Genomic DNA, 24,213 nt, shown 5'->3' with positions numbered 1-24,213 from the left:
GTGTCTTCCTGATCGTGTGCACATACCCTAAGCCCAAAACAACACAAAAGGTTAAAGGGAACCTGTCACCACTTTTTTGGCCTATAAGCTGCAGCCACCACCAGGCACTTATATACAGTATTCTAACATGCTGCATATAAGAGCCCAGGCCAGGAGTAGAACATAAAAAACACCTTATAATACTTACCTAACGGTTGCGCAGTGGGCCTTATGGGCGTCTCCATTGTCCGGTGTCGGCACCTCCTCTTTCGGCCATCTTCGTCCTCTTTCTGAAGCCTTGGTGCATGACATGGTTATGTCATACACGCTCGCCGGTCCTGCACAGCCACACTACAATACTTTGATCAGGACCTGAATGCCGGCGAGTATGTATGACGTCGGACCCGTCATACACCGCGGCTAGAGAAGGAGCACAAAGATGGCCAAAAGAGGTGGTGCCGGCACTGAACAACAGAGACGCCCATAAGGCCCACCGCGCGACCGTTAGGTAAGTATAGACTGTAAGCTTACGAGCAGGGCCCTCACTCCTCCTGGTATCTTAATTTTGTTATTTTGTATTGTCTCATATTGTCTGTATATGTCCCCTCTTAATTGTAAAGCGCTGTGAAATATGTTGGCGCTATAGAAATAAAACGTATTATTATTATTATAAAGTGTTTTTTTATGTTATACCCCCGGACTGGGCTCTTATATACAGCATGTTAGAATGCTGTATATAAGAGCCCAGTGGTGGTGGCCGCAGCTTATAGGCCAAAAAAGTGGTGACAGGTTCCCTTTAAGACAACACAAGCAAAATGTTAACAAAAAGAGATGCTACTATAACTAAACCTTTATTAATATTGTTGCTGGTCATCAAGGTTCATCTAATTTTTTTCTTGTCTTCTGTAGTTATTTATTATGCTTTGCTTATATAGTACTATCATATTCCACAGCGGTTTGCAGCCGTGATCATCACTGTCCCCATTGGGGCTCACAATCTAAATTTCCTATCTGTGTCTCTTTGGAATGTGGAAGGAAACTGGAGAACCCGGAGGAAACCCATGTAAACATGGGGAAAACATACAAACTCCTTGCAGATTTTGTCCATGGCGGGATCTGAACCTAGGACCACAACGCTGCAAAAAAACAATGCTAATCACGCAGTCCAGTGCCAGAAACAGGAGCTGGACCACTACTGTAGAATATCCAAAGTTCTATTAATAAAAATGTCTGCGCATGTCGAACTCTAACTGTAAATAGATTGACAATGTAATTGAAAAAGCTTCATTCTGTATCAGATTTTTATTTCACAGATCAAGTTTTGAGTATAGATAAAGCAAGGAAACATCACCTGAAAAGTAGAATTCATAGCAAGCTAAGGCTACGTACACACACTGTTGTGAGCGTTATCATCCGTGATAAATGGACCTTTTTTATCTCAGGTTTCCGAGGTGTCCTAGTTGCATCCGTTTCTTTCTCATCCAAACGTGCTTGTTCTGAAGCCAAAAAAAGACGTCTGGAAGATATTTTTTATTTAAATCATATTCAAGTTGATCACTAAACAATGGATCTGTGAGACAGAGAAGCAAATGGGAAACATTCTGATTTTGTGTTTCACAGACCCCCATTGACTTGTAAGGCTCACAGCAAAGTCAGATCAAAATAGGACGTTTCGAGCCTTCCCCACCTCACACTCAGGTCTGTGATTTTGACAGGTGTTTGTATAGATCCATTAATTCAGCTGCCTCCTTTTTTTGGGAACCCATTTTCTTCATCTGTAGCAGTCCTCAGTGTTCCCCTTATTTAGCATTTATCTTCTACACAGATAATAGTGCAAAAATATTAATATAAGAACCCTTCTATAATGAGATTTATTAAGCTGAAGGAATCCTACAAACTCCGTAGACCGGTCAGGAAGTACATCCAGTACTTCCGCTTCTCTGGTGAGCTGTACTGACCATCGTTACGATTCTTCATACTGACCAAAAGAATAAACCTCTGGAAACAACTGGCAATGCCAATATTAAGTCTTTGTGTATGACTCTAGTTTGTGGCTTCTCGGAAGAAAGCTACGTTCAGCAACATATCTGTAGGTAGAGAAAGGAATTATTAAAATGTAAGTTCAGTAGAACAGAGTAAAAAGTATATCTAATATATAAAGCTGAGTATGTAAGTACTGTATGTCCGCTAAAGGAATCCGAACCGTCGCATGTACAATCACAAAATTGTGCACAGACATTTGATTCAGGGAACATCATAGACTACCGTTTTGAGGGGAAATTTTAACCCCATGCTTTAGTTATTTGCCAAAAAATTGCCTCCATTAAAGTCAATAGAACTGGGAGCCACAATGCAGCCAGAACTTCAGAAGAATGTTGGTGTGTCATAATGCAGACAGGGAGAGAGACAGTCAGGGAAAGAGACAGGGAAAGAGAAAGAGAGACAAGGAAAGAGACAGACAAAGAGAGAGAGAGAGAGACAGACAGAGACTGGGTGGGAGAGACAGTTACTATCCACACACATCGGGCGGCACGGTGGCTCAGTGGTTAGCACTGCAGCCTTGCAGCGCTGGGGTCCTGGGTTCTAGTCCCACTAAAGACAACATCTGCAAGGAGTTTGTATGTTCTCCCCGTGTTTGCGTGGGTTTCCTCCGGGTACTCCGGTTTCCTCCCACACTCCAAAAAAACCCAAAAACATACTTCTAGGGAATTTAGATTGTGAGCCCCAATGGGGACAGTGTTGGCAATGTATGTAAAGCGCTGCGGAATATGTTAGCGCTATATAAATGAATAAATATTAATTTGAGGTGAAGTCACTGAGTTCACAGACTTGCATCTCCATGTTTTTCTGCCAGGAGTTGCAAATTTGGTGCTGAAATGTCTGCACCAGAGTTTAGCACCAAATTTACACCTCCTGGCAGAAAACCACTCCGAAACTGCATCAAAAGCATTTTTTGGGGGGTTTTTTTGCCAAGAGATGCAGATTTGGTGCTGAAATTTATACACCAAAATTCCTGCACCAAATCTGCATCTCCTGGCAAAAACAGTTTTGATGCCATTTTGGAGCAGTTTTCAGGAAGGAAGTCCAAATATGGTGTTAAGATCTGGTGCAGACATTTCAGTATCAAGTTTGCATCTTCTGTTAGAAAACCGTGGTTTTCTACCAGGAGATGCAGGTCTGTGAATTCACCGACCTCATCTGAGTTTAATGAGTTCACATGAGGTCAGTTTACCTGCGGTCAAAGTTGGGGTACCGTGTGAACCTCCCAACTATAAACTATAAATAAAAAGCTGTCAGCTTTCTCATGGCTGGTATTAAAATTGGGGAGGACTGCATGCTTGTTTTTTTAATTATTTATTTAAATCATTTTTTAAAAAGTCAAATGCGGTCCCACTTATTTTGATACACAGCCAAGATAAGTATACGGCTGGGGGCTGCAGCCTGTCACAGTATGCTTTATCTGTGCTGGGTAACATAAAATGGGGGGACTCTACACCAGTTTCTTTATTTTTACACTATAGACACAGACAAAGCGACTGTGATTGAAAGCAGTCGGACATGCTATCATAGCACAGCATCGGGGCGCACCTGCTGCAACCTGAGATGCCGGAACTGCAGTTGGGTAGGGGAAGCAGTGCATATGTATGAGGTTAATGAGCAGCCCCGGAAGTAATGTGAGAGACCCGGAAGCAGTGTTACAGCCATGCGGGAGACTCAGATACTATAACGCGCCTGTTTTCCTCCTTTTTTTTCTTCATTTAATTACCCAAGTTTCCGGATCGTTACTTGGTGCTTCTTGAGAACTCTGGGCTCGGGGTTAGTGTTCGAGTACTTTTGAATCCGCGCGGATCCAGACTTTTACAGTCCGGGTCTGCCCATCCCAGCAGTATTATTGGTAATGCTGATCCTGTAATAAATATGGATTTCCTCTACAGTCCCTGACAGAAGTTCTGTTGCTTATCCATGTTATGTAAATAAAAGTTTATAACCTGACTTTAAATTAATCCATTGGTTTTATAAATTACTCTTTTGAAAACTGAAACCCTCCTAAATTTGGCTTAGGTTATGAAAATAAAGTTGCTGCAAAGCTGAAATATTGATCATTTAATGAACACAGAAAGGTCAGATTTTGGCAAGACAAAAGTTTTGTCGCCTTGTGATATAATGCGCCCGATCCTAGTTTACATCCTCACCTGTGCTCACTAAACGATCGGTTAATTAGTGGGCGTGTATAGAAAGAAACCCAGCACCCCAGACCTTCAGTTGAACTGCAACTTGACCTCTAACAACATGCCAAAAATCCACCCTGCGACCAAAGCTTTGATTATCAAGAGGCTGAAGAACAGATCCACTGCAGAGGTGGCTGGCACCTTTAATGTGTCTCAGCGTCAAGTACAAAGAATTAAAAAAAGATTTGAAGAGACTGGAGATGTTTTTGACAAACCCAGGTCCGGCAGACCCCGCAAGATAACTGCTCAAGAGGAACATTTGTTAGAAAATCCAAAGCCAGCCCCTTTTCCACTGCAGCAGAGCTCCAAAAGGCCTGGTCACCTCAAGTCCCTGTGTCAACTAGAACAGTTTGTAGAATTCTGTCTCGAAATGCCGTCCATGGTCGAATCAGTGCCCAGAAGCCAGCACTAAACAAAAGCAATTAAAAAAAACTGTGTGGCATTTGCCAAATTCCACAGCCTGCTAAAGAGATGGACGCTGGAAAAGTGGCAGAAGGTGGATTTCTCTGATGAATCTTCAGTTGAATTACACCACAGCCGCCGCAAATACTGCAGGACACTTACTGGAGCCCGTATGGATCCAGAAAACAGTTACGTTTGGTGGTGGAAAGATCATGGTCTGGGGTTACATTCAGTATGGGGGTGTGCGAAACATTTGCAAGGTGGAAGGCAATATCAATAGCCTGAAATATCAAGAAGTATTATCTACCTCTTACATTCCCAATCATAAAAGGGGTCAAATTCTGCATGAGGATGGTGCTCCATCTCATACATCCATCTCTACAACAAAGTTCCTCCTGGCAATGAAGATCAATGTGCTCAAGGACTAGCCAGCCCAGTCACCAGACATGAGCATCATTGAGCATGTTTGGTGTAGGATGAAAGAGATAGCTTGGAAGACAAAACCAAAGAATCTAGATGAACTCTAGGAGACATGTAAGATTGCATTCTTTGCTATTCCTGATGATTTCATCAATAAATTGTATATATCATTGTTGAATCGCATGGATGCAGTCCTTCAAGCTCATGGAAGTCACACAAAATATTAAATATGGCTCTAATAGCACAACTTCATTCACCAATGTTATGCAACATATCTTTGTAGTAGAAGTTAATTATTTCTTTGAATTTCACATTACTTTCTGTGGGCGACAAAACTTTTGTTTTGCAAAATCTGACCTTTCTGTGTTCATTAAATGATCAATATTTCAGCTTTGCAGCAACTTTATTTTCATAACCTAAGCCAAATTTAGGAGGGTTTCAGTTTTCAAAAGAGTAATTTATAAAACCAATGGATTAATTTAAAGTCAGGTTATAAGCTTTTATTTACATAACATGGAAAAGCGACAGAACTTTTGTCAGGGACTGTAGACAGGGTAATATTTGAATTAAAGACCAGCCATATATGCAGAAGGGGGAGACAGAATGAGCGTCATGTGCATGTGTGCTTTCAAATTCCAGGACTAAACTTCAGGATCATATAAATAGAAACTTACCATATTTTTCGCTTTATAAGACGCACCTGATAATAAGACACCCCCCCAAATTTGGTGAAGGAAAAGAGAATTTATTTTTTTTTTAATGTTAAATGGGGTCCATCTTATAATGCCAGTGTCCCTCTAACAAATCATATAGGGTATATGTCCCTCATAGCCCCCATCCTAAAATTAGCCCCCCTTAATCTGGATATGGCCCCCTTATATTGAATATAGCCCCCTTGTGATGGCACACGTTCCTCTGTGCTGCCCATAGCCCCTATAGATCACACAAGTCCCCCTGTGTTAGATATCGCCCCCATGATGCTGCCCATGGCCCCTATATAGATTGCACAAGTCCCCCTGTGTTAGATATCACCCTCAGGCTGCTGCCCATAGTAAAATAAAACACTCTTTCCTTACCTCCTGCAGCGCTGATCTCCCTCCTGTCTCCCTCTGTGCTTCTCTTCCTTACTTCCTGGTTCTAGTGCCGGTCATGTGATCGGCACAGCAGACTGAGATCTCTGCGTGCCTGATCACAGTGGAAGCAGGGACACCGGGGAGAAACGCTGGAGGGGGTAAATAAAGCTTTTTTATTTTAGAATGAGTAGTAGCATGGAGCATATCTAACACAGGGGGGTGCATGTGCCATCACAGGGGGGCGCAGGGACATATAATATGCACCGCTCCCCCAGCCCGTCACTGTGGTGTGATTTCAGAACCACCGGAGATGGACAGCGGCTGTGCATATTATATGAGCGGGAGCAGGAGATCAAACACTGCCGCCGCAGCGTTCACCTGCCCCCAGCAGCGCCCCCACCTCCCCTGGACCCTGCAGTGTAATATATATATATATATATATATATATATATATATATATATATATATATTATATATATATATATACCCCCCCGTATATTCGGCTTATAAGACGCACCCCCTACTTTCCCCCAAAATTTGGGGGAACAAAAGTACGTCTTATAAAGCGAAAAATACGGTAACTATAATATCTATCTGACTATAAGGAAAAAACAAATACCTAAATTCAAAGCTATATTGTTAGATTTAATCCTGCAATCAATTTCCAGATACGGAGTTGATGGAAAGATCAAATCGGAAGGCATTCTCACAGATGCCATATGCATACATATAGCCAAAAGTAATGTGCATGAGTACTCACATTTCACAATACTTTATTTTGTTATCCAAAGAAAATAACAGATCTCCCTTTGCTGAGCCAGGCATGACCATGTGTTAAATGAACACCCATTAATTTACAGTGTTAAGTAAAAGGGTAACAATGCTTTGAACTTTTGATTTTCAGGATGCATATCTCACCATCCACTACTGCTTTGGGCGTAAGATTACCTTCAATTCATAGACAATCATCTTGGCTATCTCACACATAAATTTGACTTGCAACTACTTAGCATATGATTCATTATGTAGATTCTTGTCATGTCACTGCATTGTTACTGTTTTGCTCCTAAAAATCTAAATTAAATTTGTATTATTTTATTAGTATTTTGTAAATCTACTTTTAACTTTCAACAATGCCTGAATCCTTCTAGGCATGCTCTCAATCCAATCCAAGCGAGTCTGGACTGAAAACTAATCCTGGGTCTTTGCTACACATTCCAAATGTTGGTACATACTAATTGACTCACTTGGGTATGCATACACTTTTCTTCAACTCTGTCTATAAGTGTTCGATTGGGTTGAGGTCTATGGACTGTGATGGCCAATCCAGTACCTCTACTTAATTTTCATTGATCATTTTTGTCACCCCAATCTCGACGTATGCTTTGGGTTGTTGTCCTGCTGGATCACTTTGCTGTTCTTTTCATACTCATAGTACTTGAGTGTACAAAGTAACTTGGCTTGTAAGATAATGACATATAGCTTAGCATTGAGATCATCATTGATTCAAGTCATGTATCCAATGCCTTTGGCTGTGAAACAACCCCATGTCATTAGGCTTCCTTCACCGAACTTGACAGTTTCTTCGATTTCTTGATCCATTAGCCTTTTTTTCCCTTGTTTCTTCCAGACCCATTTGCCCCTATCAGAGCCATTGACTTTCGTCTGATCACTCCAAATCATCCGATTACAATCTTCTACTGTTTACGTTCGTACTTCAGTGTAAAGTCGAGACGATGATTCTTATGATATTTAAGTTGAGGCTTCGTCACCTTTTTTCAGGCCACCATTCCAGAGTTACAAATATCCAAAAAACTGACCCGCACATCCAACAAATGTGAACAGGTGCTAGCCGAAAAAATATAGTAAACTATAAAATGCATACAGCTGCACAATGAAAAGCCAAAAATGTACAAGGGAAAATATGGCACTGCATTACTGCAAGAGAGAGATATTTAGTTTATGTATTGGCTAATGCATGTAAGCCCGGAAACCAACGGGAAGGTATATCTCTGTATTCCGGGAACCTAACTTAAATGCCACTATCTAGGTTAAAAACATCCGTGTCTGGGCAAATGCCATTCCAGAGTTGTGTAATGTGCGTTGCACGGTGCTTACATCCACGTCTGTGATCTCACTATTATGAAGCATACAAGCCACCTCTACTGCCGAGTTTGTCATGCCAGAACTGATAGATTTTGTGATGGGCTGACTTGTTGACGCCAATATTTTGCCTAGACGTCCACCTCTGGGCTTTTGAGTGCATGAACAGACTTCATTTCGTATTCTTTCAACTGTCATGGCACTCACATGATGCAGTTTGGCAATTTTCTTGGCCGAGAGATCGCGATCGATGAGCTGGATGATGCGATTACTCTTTTCTTGGGAAAACTTCTTCATAGCTGCTTCTAGATTCGAACCAGTGACCTTTCGCTTGGGAAGCAACCTAATAGACAAGGAGCTATTACGGAATATGACAACAGGTTGGTATTTGTAGTACAGGCAGAAAAAAAAAATTCAAACACCAGGAGCAAAACAGTAACAATGCAGTGACATGACAAGAATTTGCATATCTAATGCTAAAATACTGTTTTTCCAAAAGTAAGACACTGTCTTATACTTTTTTTTCCCCCAAAAACAGCACTAGGGGTTATTTTTGGAAGAGGTCTTATTCTTGGAGAAACACGGTTGGGGGCAAGTTTATCCCCCTAAAAAGCAGACCCCCCCCAACTTCCCAGGAGACTCATACTTACCAGACCCGGACATCTGCGTGGCTCACAGGTCCTCCCTGTGATCTCCGGTGGGTGCTGCACGCCGTCCTCCCCGGCTTCTGGCTGACACGCAGCAGATTGCAGATCACACACACACACATCACATCCAGCGTTACAGAATGCTTCCGGCCACAGGGAATGATGGGAGGAAGTCACGTGTGTCCGCAGGTCTTGTAAGCTAGAATTGCAGCAGGTCCTTGTGCTCCACTGCACAGCCTCTCAGGATTCTGCCAGCGAGAAGAGATCAGTGTCGCTGGATTGGTGAGTATGTGTGCGATCTGATGTGTGTGTGTGATCCGATCTTTGTGTGTGTGATTTGATGTTTATGGGTGTGATCCGATGTTTGTGTGTGCGAGATCGGATGTGTGCGATCGCTGCAGGTCCTCTGCTCGGCGTCAGGTGAGTGTGATTATGGGGTGCTGCTGTCTATAAAGAAATGTCCTGAAGTATTCTTTAACTTTTTTAGCTGCACGGACACTTCATTATTGAACCGCGACTAGGGCTTATTTTCGGGGGGAGGGCTTCTTTTAAGCCTTGCTCTGCAAATGCTGAAAATCCCTGCTAGGGCTTATTTTTGGGGGAGGTCTTATTTTTGGAAAAACACGGTAGTTAAAAGTCAAATGTATGTATGAGATTATGTATGAGTAAAGCCTGCTTTACACGTTTCAATATGTCGTGCCATTGCACCCGCCCCCATCGTTTGTGCGGCACTGGCAATTTGTTGCCCGTGTCGCACAATGCTGTAACCCCCATCACAAGTACTTACCTTCCAAACGACCTCGCTGTGGGCGGCAAACATACACTTCCTGAATGGGGAGGGACGTTCGGCATCACAGCGACGTCACACAGCGGCTGGCCAATAGAAGCGGAGGGGCGGAGATGAGCGGGACGTAAACATCCCGCCCACCTCCTTCCTTCAGCATTGCCGGCGGGACGCAGGTAAGCTGTATTCATCGTTCCCGAGGTGTCACACGGAGCGATGTGTGTTGTCTTGGGAACATTGAACAACCGGACGTTCGATTTTTAGAAAATGAGCGACGTGTCAACGATGTACGAGAAGGTGAGTATTTCTGCTCGTTCATAGCTGTCACACGCTACGATATCACTAACGATGCCGGATGTGCATCACTTACGACGTGACCCCGCCGACATCTCGTTAGATATATGCCCGCTTTACCCTTTTGCTCGTCAGTGTATTAGGTGCTCTTCAGAAACACATATCCATTGCTTTAGTGCTAGACTCCTGTGTTCAATAATATATATTCAGTCATTTATACAATACCTTCAACAAGTTGTTGCTTTGTTGTGCCTTTATCATTTAATCTTTCCCATGAATTAGATAAATCTTTGATATCTGACAATCCATTATCCTGTACATGTAGGAGAAGCTTCCTTTGTAGGTATCTATCACATAGTTAAGGCACATTTTTTAAATTACTATTTTTTTCCTCAAATTTTTTTAAACCTTTGAAGTCCCTTCACCATGACCAGCTGTGTGCTCAACTAATGAAGGATGCTGAGGATATCCACCATAGAAAATATGTGCAGATCAGTTTTCCCTAATATTGTATCTCATCATTACCGGCTTATACCTTTTCTGATTTTCCTCACTAGTCCTCTACCTCTCCAATCTGCCAATGCCTTCACTGGCTGCCAATCCATAGTGAATCAAGTATAAACTACTAAAACTAACCATTATAATCGGTCTCCACCATCTCCGATCAATCCTCAAAAGACCTCCTTCTCTCCTCCACTTTCATAGTTTTTAACCCAATGGCCTTTAAAACTTTTTCTGGACATTTCGCATCCTCTGGAAGTTTGTGCCCCAACACCGTTTGATTATCTCCCACATTTGGAACCTTCAGATAGAACCTAAAAACGTATTAATTCAATAACTACAGCCTGTAATAGTCCCGCTGCCACCTCAGTAACACCGGAGCAGCTGCAACCCCGCAACCTGTAGTCTCCTTACCCAACACCAATATTAAGTAGACTGTAAGCCTAGAGAGAAGAGTCCTCTCTCCTTCTGTACCTAACAGTGTGTTTATTTAATTTTTTTACATGTTTATGTATCTAACTCCTTTTTACATGTACAGCACCCTGGAATTACGGGTACTTCAAAAATAAATAATAATACCTACTGAGAGCTGAAAAAGACCATCTGCAGTCTCTGCTATATCAGTCACATATGGAAACCATCTGAGCACCGCAGACTCAGAGTCCATGCCAGATGGTACAACCTGGTGTACACAGGTGTGATTCTCCTTAAAACAGTAAAAATCGAATTTAGAAAGGATACTGGTTTCTGTAATATTTTTCGGTGTCTTGCAGCCACTCTAACATATCGGCTATAGACGGGCTGTGAGAAGTGCGCTCCAGGGATGCTTCGAGGCTGAGCTTCTCCATGTTCACCTCATAAACATTGAGGACCGATCCCACCTGGTGGCTCACAGAGTCCCTTGCTCCTTGTAGAATACACCTGCAAGAATAAACCTGTCCTATCACACTGCATGTATCTTATCTTCCTGATTTAATTGGTAGATTACAATACGTCTAACATATGACTTACACTTCCACATACATATAAAAACTCCCCATAATATTTATACATTAAACCGCTGAGCCTCGGTGACATGATACCTGTCCTCTGTGAGACTGCTTTGTTGGTTGGGCAGCATGATGCTGGGAATCATTGCCCACCTGTTCTATAGGAGAGACTATGCTGATGTCTGAATGTAACATGCCCTATAATATAAAACACCTTCTAGGCTTCATTATGAAATATTATACCGTAGTGACAGCCATTTCCAGTGGACCCTCCTTTGAAATTAGCGATTCGATCAATAGAAATGGTCAGCACTAGGGGGTGATCGAATACCTCAAATATTCGGCTTCGCGAAAATTTGCCAAATAGGTCGCCACTATTCGCGAATATTCGATGCTTAATGTAAGTCTACGGGAAACCCGAATAACAACTATTCTGAACTATTCGGGCTTCCCATAGACTTACATTGTGCATCGAATATTCGCATAGTGGCGACCTATTCTTCGGATATTCGTGAAGCCCAATATTTGAGGTACCGTATTCGATCATCCCTAGTCAGCACTATTCTCCCCCGACTGAAGAGAAATGTTTTCTCAATGAATCGGTATCCTGGCTATTGTGTTGTATAGTATAACAAATTTCAGTCCTCCATTCATACATTTTCAGGTTTCTGAATGTACTGACCCCAAGCTAATGGCACCTGCTAATGACTGACATTATAGATGTTCATCTAAAACATTTTTACTTTCATCCTTCTGTTGTAAAACTTTCCAAACCTTTTTCTAGTAGTTGCCCACACCTACCCAAATACCACTTTGAGATTTTAATAGGATTTTCTTACTTTTCCTCTGTTAAGTTCACACACACTCTTTTTGTAAAGCAATTTTTCCATAAATAATGGCCCAAATTCATCAAGACGACCGACTTTTCCAGAACCAGTCCTGATGAGGAGGTACTGAAGTTAGATGCTCCAGATTCATTAAAGAAGCATTCCCATTAAAGTTTTATCCTCTTAATACACTGCACAAGCATATAAATCAACACTTGTTTTTCTCCCATTTTTCATGAGCTGAACTGAAAGATCCAAGACTTTTTCAATGTACACAAAATGCCTTTTTCTGTCCAATATTGTACACATATGTGTCTAAAGGCCCTGTCACACACAGAGATAAATATGTGGCAGATCTGTGGTTGCAGTGAAATTGTGGACAATCAGTGCCAGGTTTGTGGCTGTGTACAAATGGAACAATATGTCCATGATTTCACTGCAACCACAGATCTGCCAAAGATTTATCTCTGTGTGTGACAGGGCCTTTAATCCGTTACTGAACTCTTCTCCATTGATGGGATAATCCATTCACCTCACAGGTGTGGCATATCAAGATGCAGATTATACAGCATGATTATTACACAGGTGTGCCTTAGGGGTACTTTACACGCTGCGACATCGCTGCCGATATATCGTCGGGGGTCACATCATTAGTGACACACATCAGACGCCGGTAGCGACATAGCAGCGTGTAACGCAAATGAGCGACGATCAACGAGCGCAAAAACGTGCAAAATCGTTGCTCGTTGACACGTCGTCCATTTCCATAATATCAGTGCTGCTGCAGGTACGATGTTGGTCGTTCCTGCGGCAGCACACATCGCTATGTATGACGCCGCTGGAACGACAAACATCACCTTACCTGCGTCCACCGGAAAAGGAGGAAGGAAGGAGGTGGGCGGCATGTTCCGGCCGTTGATCTCCTCCCCTCCTTTTCTATTGGGCTGCGGTTCAGTGACGCTGCTGTGACGCTGAACGAACCGCCCCCTTAGAAAGGAGGCGGTTTGACGGTCACAGCGACGTCACAGAGCAGGCAAGTGCGTGTGACGCTGCCTTAGCGATAATGTTCTTTACGTCAGCGATCACCACATATCGGCCGTGCGTCGGGGGCGGGTACTATTGCGCTCGACATCGCTACCGATGTCGCAGCATGTAAAGCACCCCTTAGTCTGGCCACAATAAAAGATCATTCTAATATGTGCAGTTTTATCACACAGCACAATGCCACAGATATTGCAGGTTTTGAAGGAGCGTACAATTGCCATGCTGACTGCAGTAATGTCTAGCATTGAATGTTCATTTCTCTACCATAAGACATCTCCAATTATGTTTTAGAGAATTTTGCAGCGCATCCAATCGCCCTGACAACCACAGACCACGTGTACCCACTCCAGCTCAGGACCTCAACATCCAGCATCTTCACCTCCAAGATTGTCTGAGTCTGGCCTCCCGGACAGCGGCTTGTTTGCATCATTTCTGCAGAAAATGACAGAACTCATCTCAGGGAAGCTCATCTGCTGCTCGTGATCCTCATCGGGGTCTCCATCTGGCTGCAGTTTGTCGGTGTAACAGACTTCAGTGGGCAAATGCTCACATTTTATGGCGCCTGGCACACTGGAGGTGTTCTCTTCATGGATAAATCCTGGTTTTCACTGTACAGGGCACATGGCAGACTGCGTGTTTTGCTTTGTGTCAGTAAGTTTGCAGTTGTAAATGTTGTGAATTGAGTGGCCAATCGTGGCAGTCGGGTTATGGTAGGGGTAGACGTAAGCTATGGACAGCGAACATGGGTGCATTTTATTAATGCCACTTTGAATGCACAGAGATACTGTGATGAGATCCTGAGGCTCATTGTTGTGCCACGACCATCATCTCATATGGCTGCATGATAATGGATGCTCCCATGCTGCAAGGATCTGTACACAATTCCTGGAAGCTGAAAACATAACAGTTCTTCCATGGCCGGCATACTCACCACCGGACATGAGGAAACTTACTAATGTTTACTGCCCATCCACTGTCAGAAGGCTCAGCTGTTGATGTAGATGAAAAGGGATGTTCCTCCATTGCTTGTATGCTTGGGCACATTGAAAGTTGTTTCTTTTGTCCCAAATCCCCAGCCTAGAAATCCTGTGTCATTGCTGCTAAACAAGGTAACATGTATGTGCCCATGTGTCTAATATGTGAGTAGTGTGCATGTACTGCATATGTCTGATATGTGAACAGTAAGCATATGCTTAATGTGTCTGTTATGTAAGTGATGTGCTGCAGGTGTCTGATGCGTGAGCGGTGTGTGTGTGTGAGCTGCATGTGTCTGATGCGTTAGCGGTGTGTGTGCGAGCTGCATGTGTCTGATGCGTGAGCGGTGTGTGTGTGAGCTGCAGGTGTCTGATGCGTTAGCAATATGTGTGCGAGCTGCATGTGTCTGATGCGTGAGCGGTGTGTGTGTGTGAGCTGCATGTGTCTGATGCGTGAGCGGTGTGTGTGTGTGAGCTGCATGTGTCTGATGCGTGAGCTGTGTGTGTGTGAGCTGCATGTGTCTGATGCGTGAGCGGTGTGTGTGTGTGAGCTGCATGTGTCTGATGCGTGAGCGGTGTGTGTGTGTGAGCTGCATGTGTCTGATGCGTGAGCGGTGTGTGTGTCTGATGCGTGAGCGGTGTGTGTGTGTGAGCTGCATGTGTCTGATGCGTGAGCTGTGTGTGTGCGAGCTGCATGTGTCTGATGCGTGAGCTGTGTGTGTGCGAGCTGCATGTGTCTGATGTGTGAGCGGTGTGTGTGAGCTGCATGTGTCTGATGCGTGAGCTGTGAGTGTGCGAGCTGCATGTGTCTGATGTGTGAGCAGTGTGTGTGTGAGCTGCATGTGTCTGATGCGTGAGCGGTGTGTGTGTGAGAGCTGCATGTGTGATGCGTGAGCGGTGTGTGTGTCTGTGTGAGCTGCATGTGTCTGATGCGTGAGCTGTGTGTGTCTGATGCATGAGCGGTGTGTGTGTGTGAGCTGCATGTGTCTGATGCGTGAGCGGTGTGTGTGTGTGTGTGAGCTGCATGTGTCTGATGCGTGAGCGGTGTGTGTGTGTGAGCTGCATGTGTCTGATGCGTGAGCGGTGTGTGTGTGTGAGCTGCATGTGTCTGATGCGTGAGCGGTGTGTGTGTGAGAGCTGCATGTGTGATGCGTGAGCGGTGTGTGTGTCTGTGTGAGCTGCATGTGTCTGATGCGTGAGCTGTGTGTGTCTGATGCATGAGCGGTGTGTGTGTGTGTGTGAGCTGCATGTGTCTGATGCGTGAGCGGTGTGTGTGTGAGAGCTGCATGTGTGATGCGTGAGCGGTGTGTGTGTCTGTGTGAGCTGCATGTGTCTGATGCGTGAGCTGTGTGTGTCTGATGCATGAGCGGTGTGTGTGTGTGTGTGTGAGCTGCATGTGTCTGATGCGTGTGCCTTGTGTGTGTGTGTGAGCTGCATGTGTCTGATGCGTGAGCGGTGTGTGTGTGTGTGAGCTGCATGTGTCTGATGCGTGAGCGGTGTGTGTGTGAGCTGCAGGTGTCTGATGCGTGAGCGGTGTGTGTGTGAGCTGCAGGTGTCTGATGCGTGAGCGGTGTGTGAGCTGCATGTGTCTGATGCGTGAGCGGTGTGTGTGTGTGTGAGCTGCAGGTGTCTGATGCGTGGATGGTGTGTGTGTGAGCTGCATGTGTCTGATGCATGGATGGTGTGTGTGTGAGCTGCATGTGTCTGATGCGTGGGTGGTGTGTGCTGGATATTGTTTGATATGTGAGTGCCCTACATGTGTCTGATATGTGTGCTTGCATGTGTCTGATATGTGAGTGCCCTACATGTGTCTGATATGTGTGCTTGCATGTGTCTGATATGTGAGTGCCCTACATGTGTCTGATATGTGCGCTTGCATGTGTCTGATATGTGTGCTTGCATGTGTCTGATAAGTAAAAAAAAAAAAAAAAAGATGACAATGCGGCGCTCAAACTAAAAAAGGTTGTGCACCACTGGTCTAATGTATGTAGTTAGGTTTCTTATATTATTGGTTCCAAGACACAGTCATCTTTTGTTTTTGTGTTTTCATTTTTCCTACCATTTTTCACAAGCCATTACTATTTTTTACCTTCATCATAGAATTAGAGTGCTTGTTATTTGCAGGACGACTTGTGGTGTTAAATAACATCAATTTACCACATAGCGTACTGAATGGAGGACAAAAAAGTCCTAATGAAAAAACAGCCCTGTGTGGAGTGGGCTCATCTCCTACTACATATAAAATACATTTGTCATGAAAGGGTTAATAATAAACACACATTTCAGACCCGGCACCAAATCTAAAAACTTGAATTTTGACATACATGTTCTCATTGAGCTTCTGAAGAGTTAGGTCAACTGCAGCCTCAAGCTTATAACGAAGGCGATCTTGTAGATCAGGAAAGGCGCAAAGGGGGGTCTTTGAAAAGGCAACCTTCTGGCAAGACTGCAGCTGCTCCGCCAGGTTACTCAGTGAGCTCACCAACGGGGCGCACTGCAGTGTAGCACGGCTCCATTCCTTATGTTGCTGTTCTATAGCATCAAAGCACCGTCTAAGGGACTGCTGGACAGCGAGCAGGGCGGCATCGTCTGGCATTCTAGAATGGAAACAGAAAGTCAGGAGTAATCAATAGATAATATAGAAGTGGTTGCAATCCAGAATAAAGGTACCGTCACACTAAGCAACATCGCTAGCAACATCGCTGCTGAGGCACGACTTGCTAGCGATGTTGCGGTGTGTGACATCCAGCAACAACCTGGCCCCTGCTGTGAGGTCGCTGGTTGTTGCTGAATGTCCTGGGCCATTTTTTAGTTGTTGCTCTCCCGCTGTGAAGCACACATCGCTGTGTGTGACAGCGACAGAGCAACAACTGAATGTGCAGGGAGCAGGAGCCGGCTTCTGCGGACGCTGGTAACCAATGTAAATATCGGGTAACCAAGAAGCCCTTACCTTGGTTACCCGATATTTACCTTCGTTACCAGCGTCCGCCGCTCTCAGCTGTCAGTGCCGGCTCCTGCTCCTTGCACACATAGCCAGACTACACATCGGGTAATTAATCCGATGTGTACTGTGGCTAGGAGTGCAGGGAGCAGGAGCCGGCACTCACAGCTGAGAGTGGCGGACGCTGGTAACGAAGGTAAATATCGGGTAACCAAGGTAAGGGCTTCTTGGTTACCCGATGTTTACCGTGGTTACCAGCGTCCGCAGAAGCTGGCTCCTGCTGCCTGCACACGTAGCAGAGTACACATCGGGTAATTAACCAGATGTGTACTGTGGCTAGGTGTGCAGGGAGCTAGCGCTAAGCGGTGTGCGCTGGTAACCAAGGTAAATATCGGGTTGGTTACCCGATATTTACATTAGTTACCAAGCGCAGCATGCTTCCACGTGTAGCGACGCACCAGCGATCCCTGCCAGGTCAGGTTGCTGGTGGGATCGCTAGAGCGTCGCTTAGTGTGACATCTCACCAGCGACCTCCTAGCAACTTACCAGCAATCCCTATCAGGTTGTATCGTTGTTGGGATCGCTGGTAAGTTGTTTAGTGTGACTGGGCCTTAAGTGAGGGTGGAGATTGTTATCTAAGGCTGGAAAGACATCTATGCAAGTAAAATCGGTCTGAGTTGGTTGAAAAAAACTCGGCTGATTTTAGTTCACGTTAGGTCCGAGTGCAATGCAAGTGCGATGCTTTTTCTGAATAAATTAATGATTTTACTAGCGTGTGTACTGCGTATTTTTTACTATGTCATCTACCATTCAGCTCTGCTACATGGCCGCTGACAGCAGACACAGACAGCCATGTAGCAGAGCTGAATGGCAGATGACAGCAGACACAGACAGAGCCGCACAATCAGAATGAACTCGGGTTAACTTCACCCGACTTCATTGTCATGCTGCGGCTCTGTCTGTGCCGCGTCCTGATTAGCGGTCACCAGTGAAGCACTCACCGGTGACCGCTAATCCCCTGAGTGACTGAAGTTAGCAGCCCTCTCTCATACTCACCGATCCCCGATGCGGCGCTGCACGGCATTCACACTGCTCCGGCGGCTTTTACTATTTTGAAAAAGCCGGCCGCTCATTAAACAATCTCGTATTCCCTGCTTTATCCGCCCACAGGCGCCTAGGATTGGTTGCAGTGAGACACGCCCCCACGCTGAGTGACAGCTGTCTGACTGCACCCAATCACAGCAGTCGGTGGGCGTGTCTATACTGTGCAGTGAAATAAATAATTAAATAATTAAAAAAAACGGCGTGCGGTCCCCCCCAATTTCAAAACCAGCTAGATAAAGCCATACGGCTGACGGCTGGTATTCTCAGGATGGGGAGCTCAACGTTATGGGGAGCCCCCCAGCCTAACAATATCAGCCAGCAGCCGCCCAGAATTGCCACATACATTAGATGCGACAGTTCTGGGACTGTACCCGGCTCTTCCCGATTTGCCCTGGTGCGTTGGCAAATCGGGGTAATAAGGAGTTAATGGCAGCCCATAGATGCCACTAAATCCTAGATTAATCATGTCAGGCGTCTCCACGAGATACCTTCCATGATTAATCTGTAAATTACAGTAAATAAACACACACACACCCGAAAAAATCCTTTATTAGAAATAAAAAACACTAACAAATTCCCTGGTTCACCACTTTAATAAGCCCGAAAAAGTCCTCCATGTCCGGCGTAATCCAGGATGGTCCAGCATCGCTTCCAGCTCTACTGCATGGAGGTGACCGGAGCTGCAGAATACACAGCCGCTCCTGTCAGCTCCACGCAGCAACTGAGGTGAGTATCGCGATCAGCTGAGCTGCCACTGAGCTTACCCGCTGTCACTGTTGGAGGATCCAGCGGTGGCCGCTGGTAACCTCAGTGACAGCTCAGTCTTCTGCAGCTCCTGCCACCTTCATGCAGCAGAGCTGGAAGCGACGCTGGAGCATCCTGGATTACGCCGGACATGGAGGGCTTTTTGGGGCTTATTAAATTGTTGAACCAGGGAATTTGTTAGTGTTTTTTATTTCTAATAAATGATTTTTTCATGTGTGTGTGTGTTTATTTACTGTAACTTACAGATTAATCATGGAAGGTATCTCGGGGAGACGCCTGACATGATTAATCTAGGATTTAGTGGCAACTATGGGCTGCCAATAACTACTTATTACCCCGATTTGCCAACGCACCAGGGCAAATCGGGAAGAGCCGGGTACAGTCCCAGAACTGTCGCATCTAATGTATGCGGCAATTCTGGGCGGCTGCTGACTGATATTGTTAGGCTGGGGGGCTCCCCATAACGTGGAGCTCCCCATCCTGAGAATACCAGCCTTCAGCCGTATGGCTTTATCTGGCTGGTATTAAAATTGGGGGGGACCGCACGCCGTTTTTTTTTAATTATTTAATTATTTATTTCACTGCACAGTATAGACACGCCCACCGGCTGCTGTGATTGGGTGCAGTGAGACAGCTGTCACTCAGCGTGGGGGCGTGTCTCACTGCAACCAATCATAGGCGCCTGTTTGTGGGGAAAGCAGGGAATACGAGATTGTTTAATGAGCGGCCGGCTTTTTCAAAATAGTAAAAGCCGCCGGAGCAGTGTGAATGCCGTGCAGCGCCGCGCCGGAGATCGGGGATCGGTGAGTATGAGAGAGGAGGGGAAAATGACTGACAGACTGTGAGAGAGGGACAGAGATAGTGACGGACCGACAGAGAGAGAATAGAGACCGAGAGGGAGAGACCGACTGACAGAGAATAGTGAATGACAGACATTGTGAGACATTACTCGTTTGGAGTGTTTTAGGAAACATGCGATAAATGTATTTAGAAAATTGCATGTCAATAGGATGGTGTGAGTGCCGTCCCGTGACATCCGATTATTTACACGCTCCCATAGACTTGCAATGGAGAGACTCGCAGTAGAAACTCGCAAAAAAGCAGCATGCTGCGATTTTTTTCTCAGTCCGATTTGGACTGAGAAAAAGAAGGGAATTTTGTTTACTTACCGTAAATTCCTTTTCTTCTAGCTCCTATTGGGAGACCCAGACAATTGGGTGTATAGCTTCTGCCTCCGGAGGCCACACAAAGTATTACACTTTAAAAAGTGTAACCCCTCCCCTCTGCCTATACACTCTCCCGTGCATCACGGGCTCCTCAGTTTTGGTGCAAAAGCAGGAAGGAGGAAACTTATAAATTGGTCTAAGGTAAATTCAATCCGAAGGATGTTCGGAGAACTGAAACCATGAACCAAAAGAACAATTCAACATGAACAACATGTGTACAGAAAAGAACAACAGCCCGAAGGGAACAGGGGCGGGTGCTGGGTCTCCCAATAGGAGCTAGAAGAAAAGGAATTTACGGTAAGTAAACAAAATTCCCTTCTTCTTTGTCGCTCCATTGGGAGACCCAGACAATTGGGACGTCCAAAAGCAGTCCCTGGGTGGGTAAAAGAATACCTTAATAAAAAGAGCCGAAACGGCCCCCTCTTACAGGTGGGCAACCGCCACCTGAAGGACTCGCCTACCTAGACTGGCGTCTGCCGAAGCATAGGTATGCACCTGATAGTGTTTTGTGAAAGTGTGCAGACTAGACCAGGTAGCTGCCTGACACACCTGCTGAGCCGTAGCCCGGTGCCGCAATGCCCAGGACGCACCCACGGCTCTGGTAGAATGGGCTTTCAGCCCCAAAGGAAGCGGAAGCCCAGAAGAACGGTAGACTTCAAGAATCGGTTCCTTGATCCACCGAGCCAAGGTTGACTTGGAAGCCTGCGAACCCTTACGCTGGCCAGCGACAAGGACAAAGAGCGCATCAGAACGGCGCAGGGGCGCCGTGCGAGACACGTAGAGCCGGAGTGCTCTCACCAGATCTAACGAGTGCAAATCCTTTTCACATTGGTGAACTGGATGAGGGCAAAATGAAGGTAAGGAGATATCCTGATTGCGATGAAAAGGGGATACTACCTTAGGGAGAAATTCCGGGACTGGACGCAGAACCACCTTATCCTGGTGAAAAACCAGGAAGGGGGCTTTGCATGACAACGCTGCTAGCTCCGACACTCTACGGAGCGATGTAACTGCCACTAGAAATGCCACCTTCTGCGAAAGACGTGATAAAGAGACATCCCGCAGCGGCTCGAAAGGTGGTTTCTGAAGAGCCCTTAGCACCCTGTTAAGATCCCAGGGTTCCAGCGGCCGCTTGTAAGGTGGGACTATGTGGCAAACTCCTTGCAGGAACGTGCGGACCTGCGGAAGCCTGGCTAGACGCTTTTGAAAAAATACGGATAGCGCCGATACTTGTCCCTTGAGAGAGCCGAGAGACAAACCCTTGTCCATTCCGGATTGAAGGAAGGAAAGAAAAGTGGGTAAGGCAAACCCTGAGGACGCTAGGAGCCAGGACTCAATGGCCACACAGTCAGGTTGAGGGCCGCAGAATTCAGATGGAAAAATGGCCCTTGAGACAGCAAGTCTGGTTAATCTGGGAGCGCCCACGGTTGACCCACCATGAGGTGCCACAGATCCGGGTACCACGACCGCCTCGGCCAATCTGGAGCGACGAGAATGGCGCGACAACAGTCGGACCTGACTTTGCGCAGCACTCTGGGCAGCATCGCCAGAGGGGGAAATACATAAGGCAGTCGAAACTGCGACCAATCCTGAACTAATGCGTCCGCCGCCAGAGCTCTGTGATCTTGAGACCGTGCCATGAATGCCGGGACTTTGTTGTTGTGCCGTGACGCCATGAGATCGACGTCCGGCGTTCCCCAGCGGCGACAGATCTCTCGAAACACGTCTGGGTGAAGAGACCATTCCCCCGCGTCCATGCCCTGGCGACTGAGAAAGTCTGCTTCCCAGTTTTCTACGCCCGGGATGTGAACTGCGGAGATGGTGGAGGCTGTGGCCTCCGCCCACAGCAGAATCCGCCGAACTTCCTGGAAGGCTTGACGGCTGCGCGTGCCGCCCTGGTGGTTGATGTACGCGACCGCCGTGGCGTTGTCCGACTGTATGCGGATCTGCCTGCCCTTCAGCCACCGATGGAACGCCTTTAGGGCTAGATACACTGCCCTTATCTCCAGAACATTGATCTGAAGGGAGGACTCTGTCGGAGTCCAGGTTCCCTGAGCCCTGTGGTGGAGAAAAACCGCTCCCCACCCTGACAGACTCGCGTCCGTCGTGACCACAGCCCAGGATGGGGGCAGGAAGGATTTTCCCTGCGACAGAGAAGTGGGAAGAAGCCACCACTGAAGAGAGGTTTTGGCTGCCAGGGAAAGAGAGATGTTCCTGTCTAGGGACGTCGACCTCCTGTCCCATTGGCGGAGAATGTCCCATTGGAGTGGACGCAGATGAAACTGCGCAAAGGGAACTGCCTCCATTGCTGCCACCATCTTCCCCAGGAAGTGCATGAGGCGCCTCAAGGGGTGTGACTGGCCCCGAAGAAGAGAGTGCACCCCTGTCTGCAGCGAAAGCTGTTTGTCCAGCGGTAGCTTGACTATCGCTGAGAGAGTATGAAACTCCATCCCGAGGTAAGTCAGTGATTGGGTCGGTGTCAATTTGGACTTTGGGAAATTGATGATCCACCCGAACCTCTGGAGAGTCTCCAGAGCGACGGTCAGGCTGTGTTGACATGCCACCCGGGAGGGTGCCTTGACTAGGAGATCGTCTAAGTAAGGGATCACCGAGTGGCCCTGAGAGTGTAGGACCGCCACAACGGATGCCATGACCTTGGTGAAGACCCGTGGGGCTGTCGCCAGGCCGAAAGGCAGTGCCACAAACTGAAGGTGTTCGTCCCCGATGGCGAAACGCAGGAAGCGTTGATGCTCGGGTGCGATCGGCACATGGAGATAAGCATCCCTGATGTCGATTGATGCTAGGAAGTCTCCTTGAGACATCGAAGCGATGACTGAGCGGAGAGATTCCATCCGAAACCGTCTGGTTCTCACGTGTCTGTTGAGCAGTTTGAGGTCCAGAACGGGACGGAATGATCCGTCCTTTTTTGGCACCACGAACAAGTTGGAGTAAAAACCGCGACCACGTTCCTGAAGGGGAACGGGGATCACAACTCCTTCTGTCTTCAGAGTGTTCACCGCCTGAAAAAGTGCATCGGCTCGCTCGGGGGCGGAGATGTTCTGAAGAAACGAGTCGGAGGACGAGAGCTGAACTCTATCCTGTAACCGTGAGACAGAATGTCTCTCACCCATCGGTCTTGGACATGTGGCCACCAGGCGTCGCAAAAGCGGGAGAGCCTGCCACCGACCGAGGATGCGGTTTGGAGAGGCCGAAAGTCATGAGGAGGCCGCCTTGGAGGCAGTGCCTCCGGCGGTTTTTTGGGGACATGACTTAGACCGCCACGCATAAGAGTTCCTCTGGCCCTTCTGTGGCCTGTTGGACGAGGAGGATTGGGACTTGGCTGAGGGCCGAAAGGACCGAAACCTCGATTGAATTTTCCGTTGCTGAGGTCTGTTTGGTTTGGACTGGGGTAAGGACGAGTCCTTTCCCTTGGATTGCTTAATAATTTCATCCAATCGCTCGCCAAACAATCGGTCGCCAGAAAATGGCAAACCGGTTAACAACTTCTTGGAAGCAGAGTCTGCCTTCCATTCGCGTAGCCACATGGCCCTGCGGACTGCCACCGAATTAGCGGATGCTACCGCTGTACGGCTAGCAGAGTCCAGGACGGCGTTCATGGCGTAGGACGAAAAAAACGACGCCTGAGAAGTCAAAGACGCAACTTGCGGAGCAGAGGTACGTGTGACCGCATTAATCTCAGACAGACAAGCTGAGATAGCTTGGAGTGCCCACACGGCTGCAAAGGCCGGGGCAAAAGACGCGCCTGTGGCTTCATAGATGGATTTGATCAGGAGCTCTATCTGCCTGTCAGTGGCATCCTTGAGCGATGAGCCATCTGCCACTGATACTACAGATCTAGCCGCCAGTCTAGAGACTGGAGGATCCACCTTGGGACATTGAGCCCAACCCTT

General features: G+C 46.5%; 1 protein-coding gene across 1 annotated transcript in view; it reads right to left on the bottom strand.

Annotated features, from left to right (window-relative positions):
- Positions 1-1,262: 1,262 nt before the first annotated feature.
- The window catches only part of AIRIM (AFG2 interacting ribosome maturation factor), a 32,290-nt gene continuing 9,339 nt past the window's right edge, over positions 1,263-24,213 (bottom strand). Inside the window, exons 2-5 of the mRNA XM_075336052.1 lie at positions 16,591-16,863; positions 11,174-11,353; positions 10,157-10,278; positions 1,263-2,066 (exon numbers count right to left, since the gene is read on the bottom strand). Coding sequence (XP_075192167.1) covers positions 2,023-2,066; positions 10,157-10,278; positions 11,174-11,353; positions 16,591-16,862 — 618 coding nt within the window. The 5' untranslated portion in view covers position 16,863 and the 3' untranslated portion in view covers positions 1,263-2,022. The remainder of the gene's footprint in view (positions 2,067-10,156; positions 10,279-11,173; positions 11,354-16,590; positions 16,864-24,213) is intronic.

Source organism: Anomaloglossus baeobatrachus, chromosome 2 (genome assembly GCF_048569485.1).
Source record: "Anomaloglossus baeobatrachus isolate aAnoBae1 chromosome 2, aAnoBae1.hap1, whole genome shotgun sequence".
Lineage (NCBI taxonomy): Eukaryota > Metazoa > Chordata > Amphibia > Anura > Aromobatidae > Anomaloglossus > Anomaloglossus baeobatrachus.
Note: the sequence above shows the minus strand (reverse complement) of the source record. Positions and strands in the feature narration are given on the sequence as shown.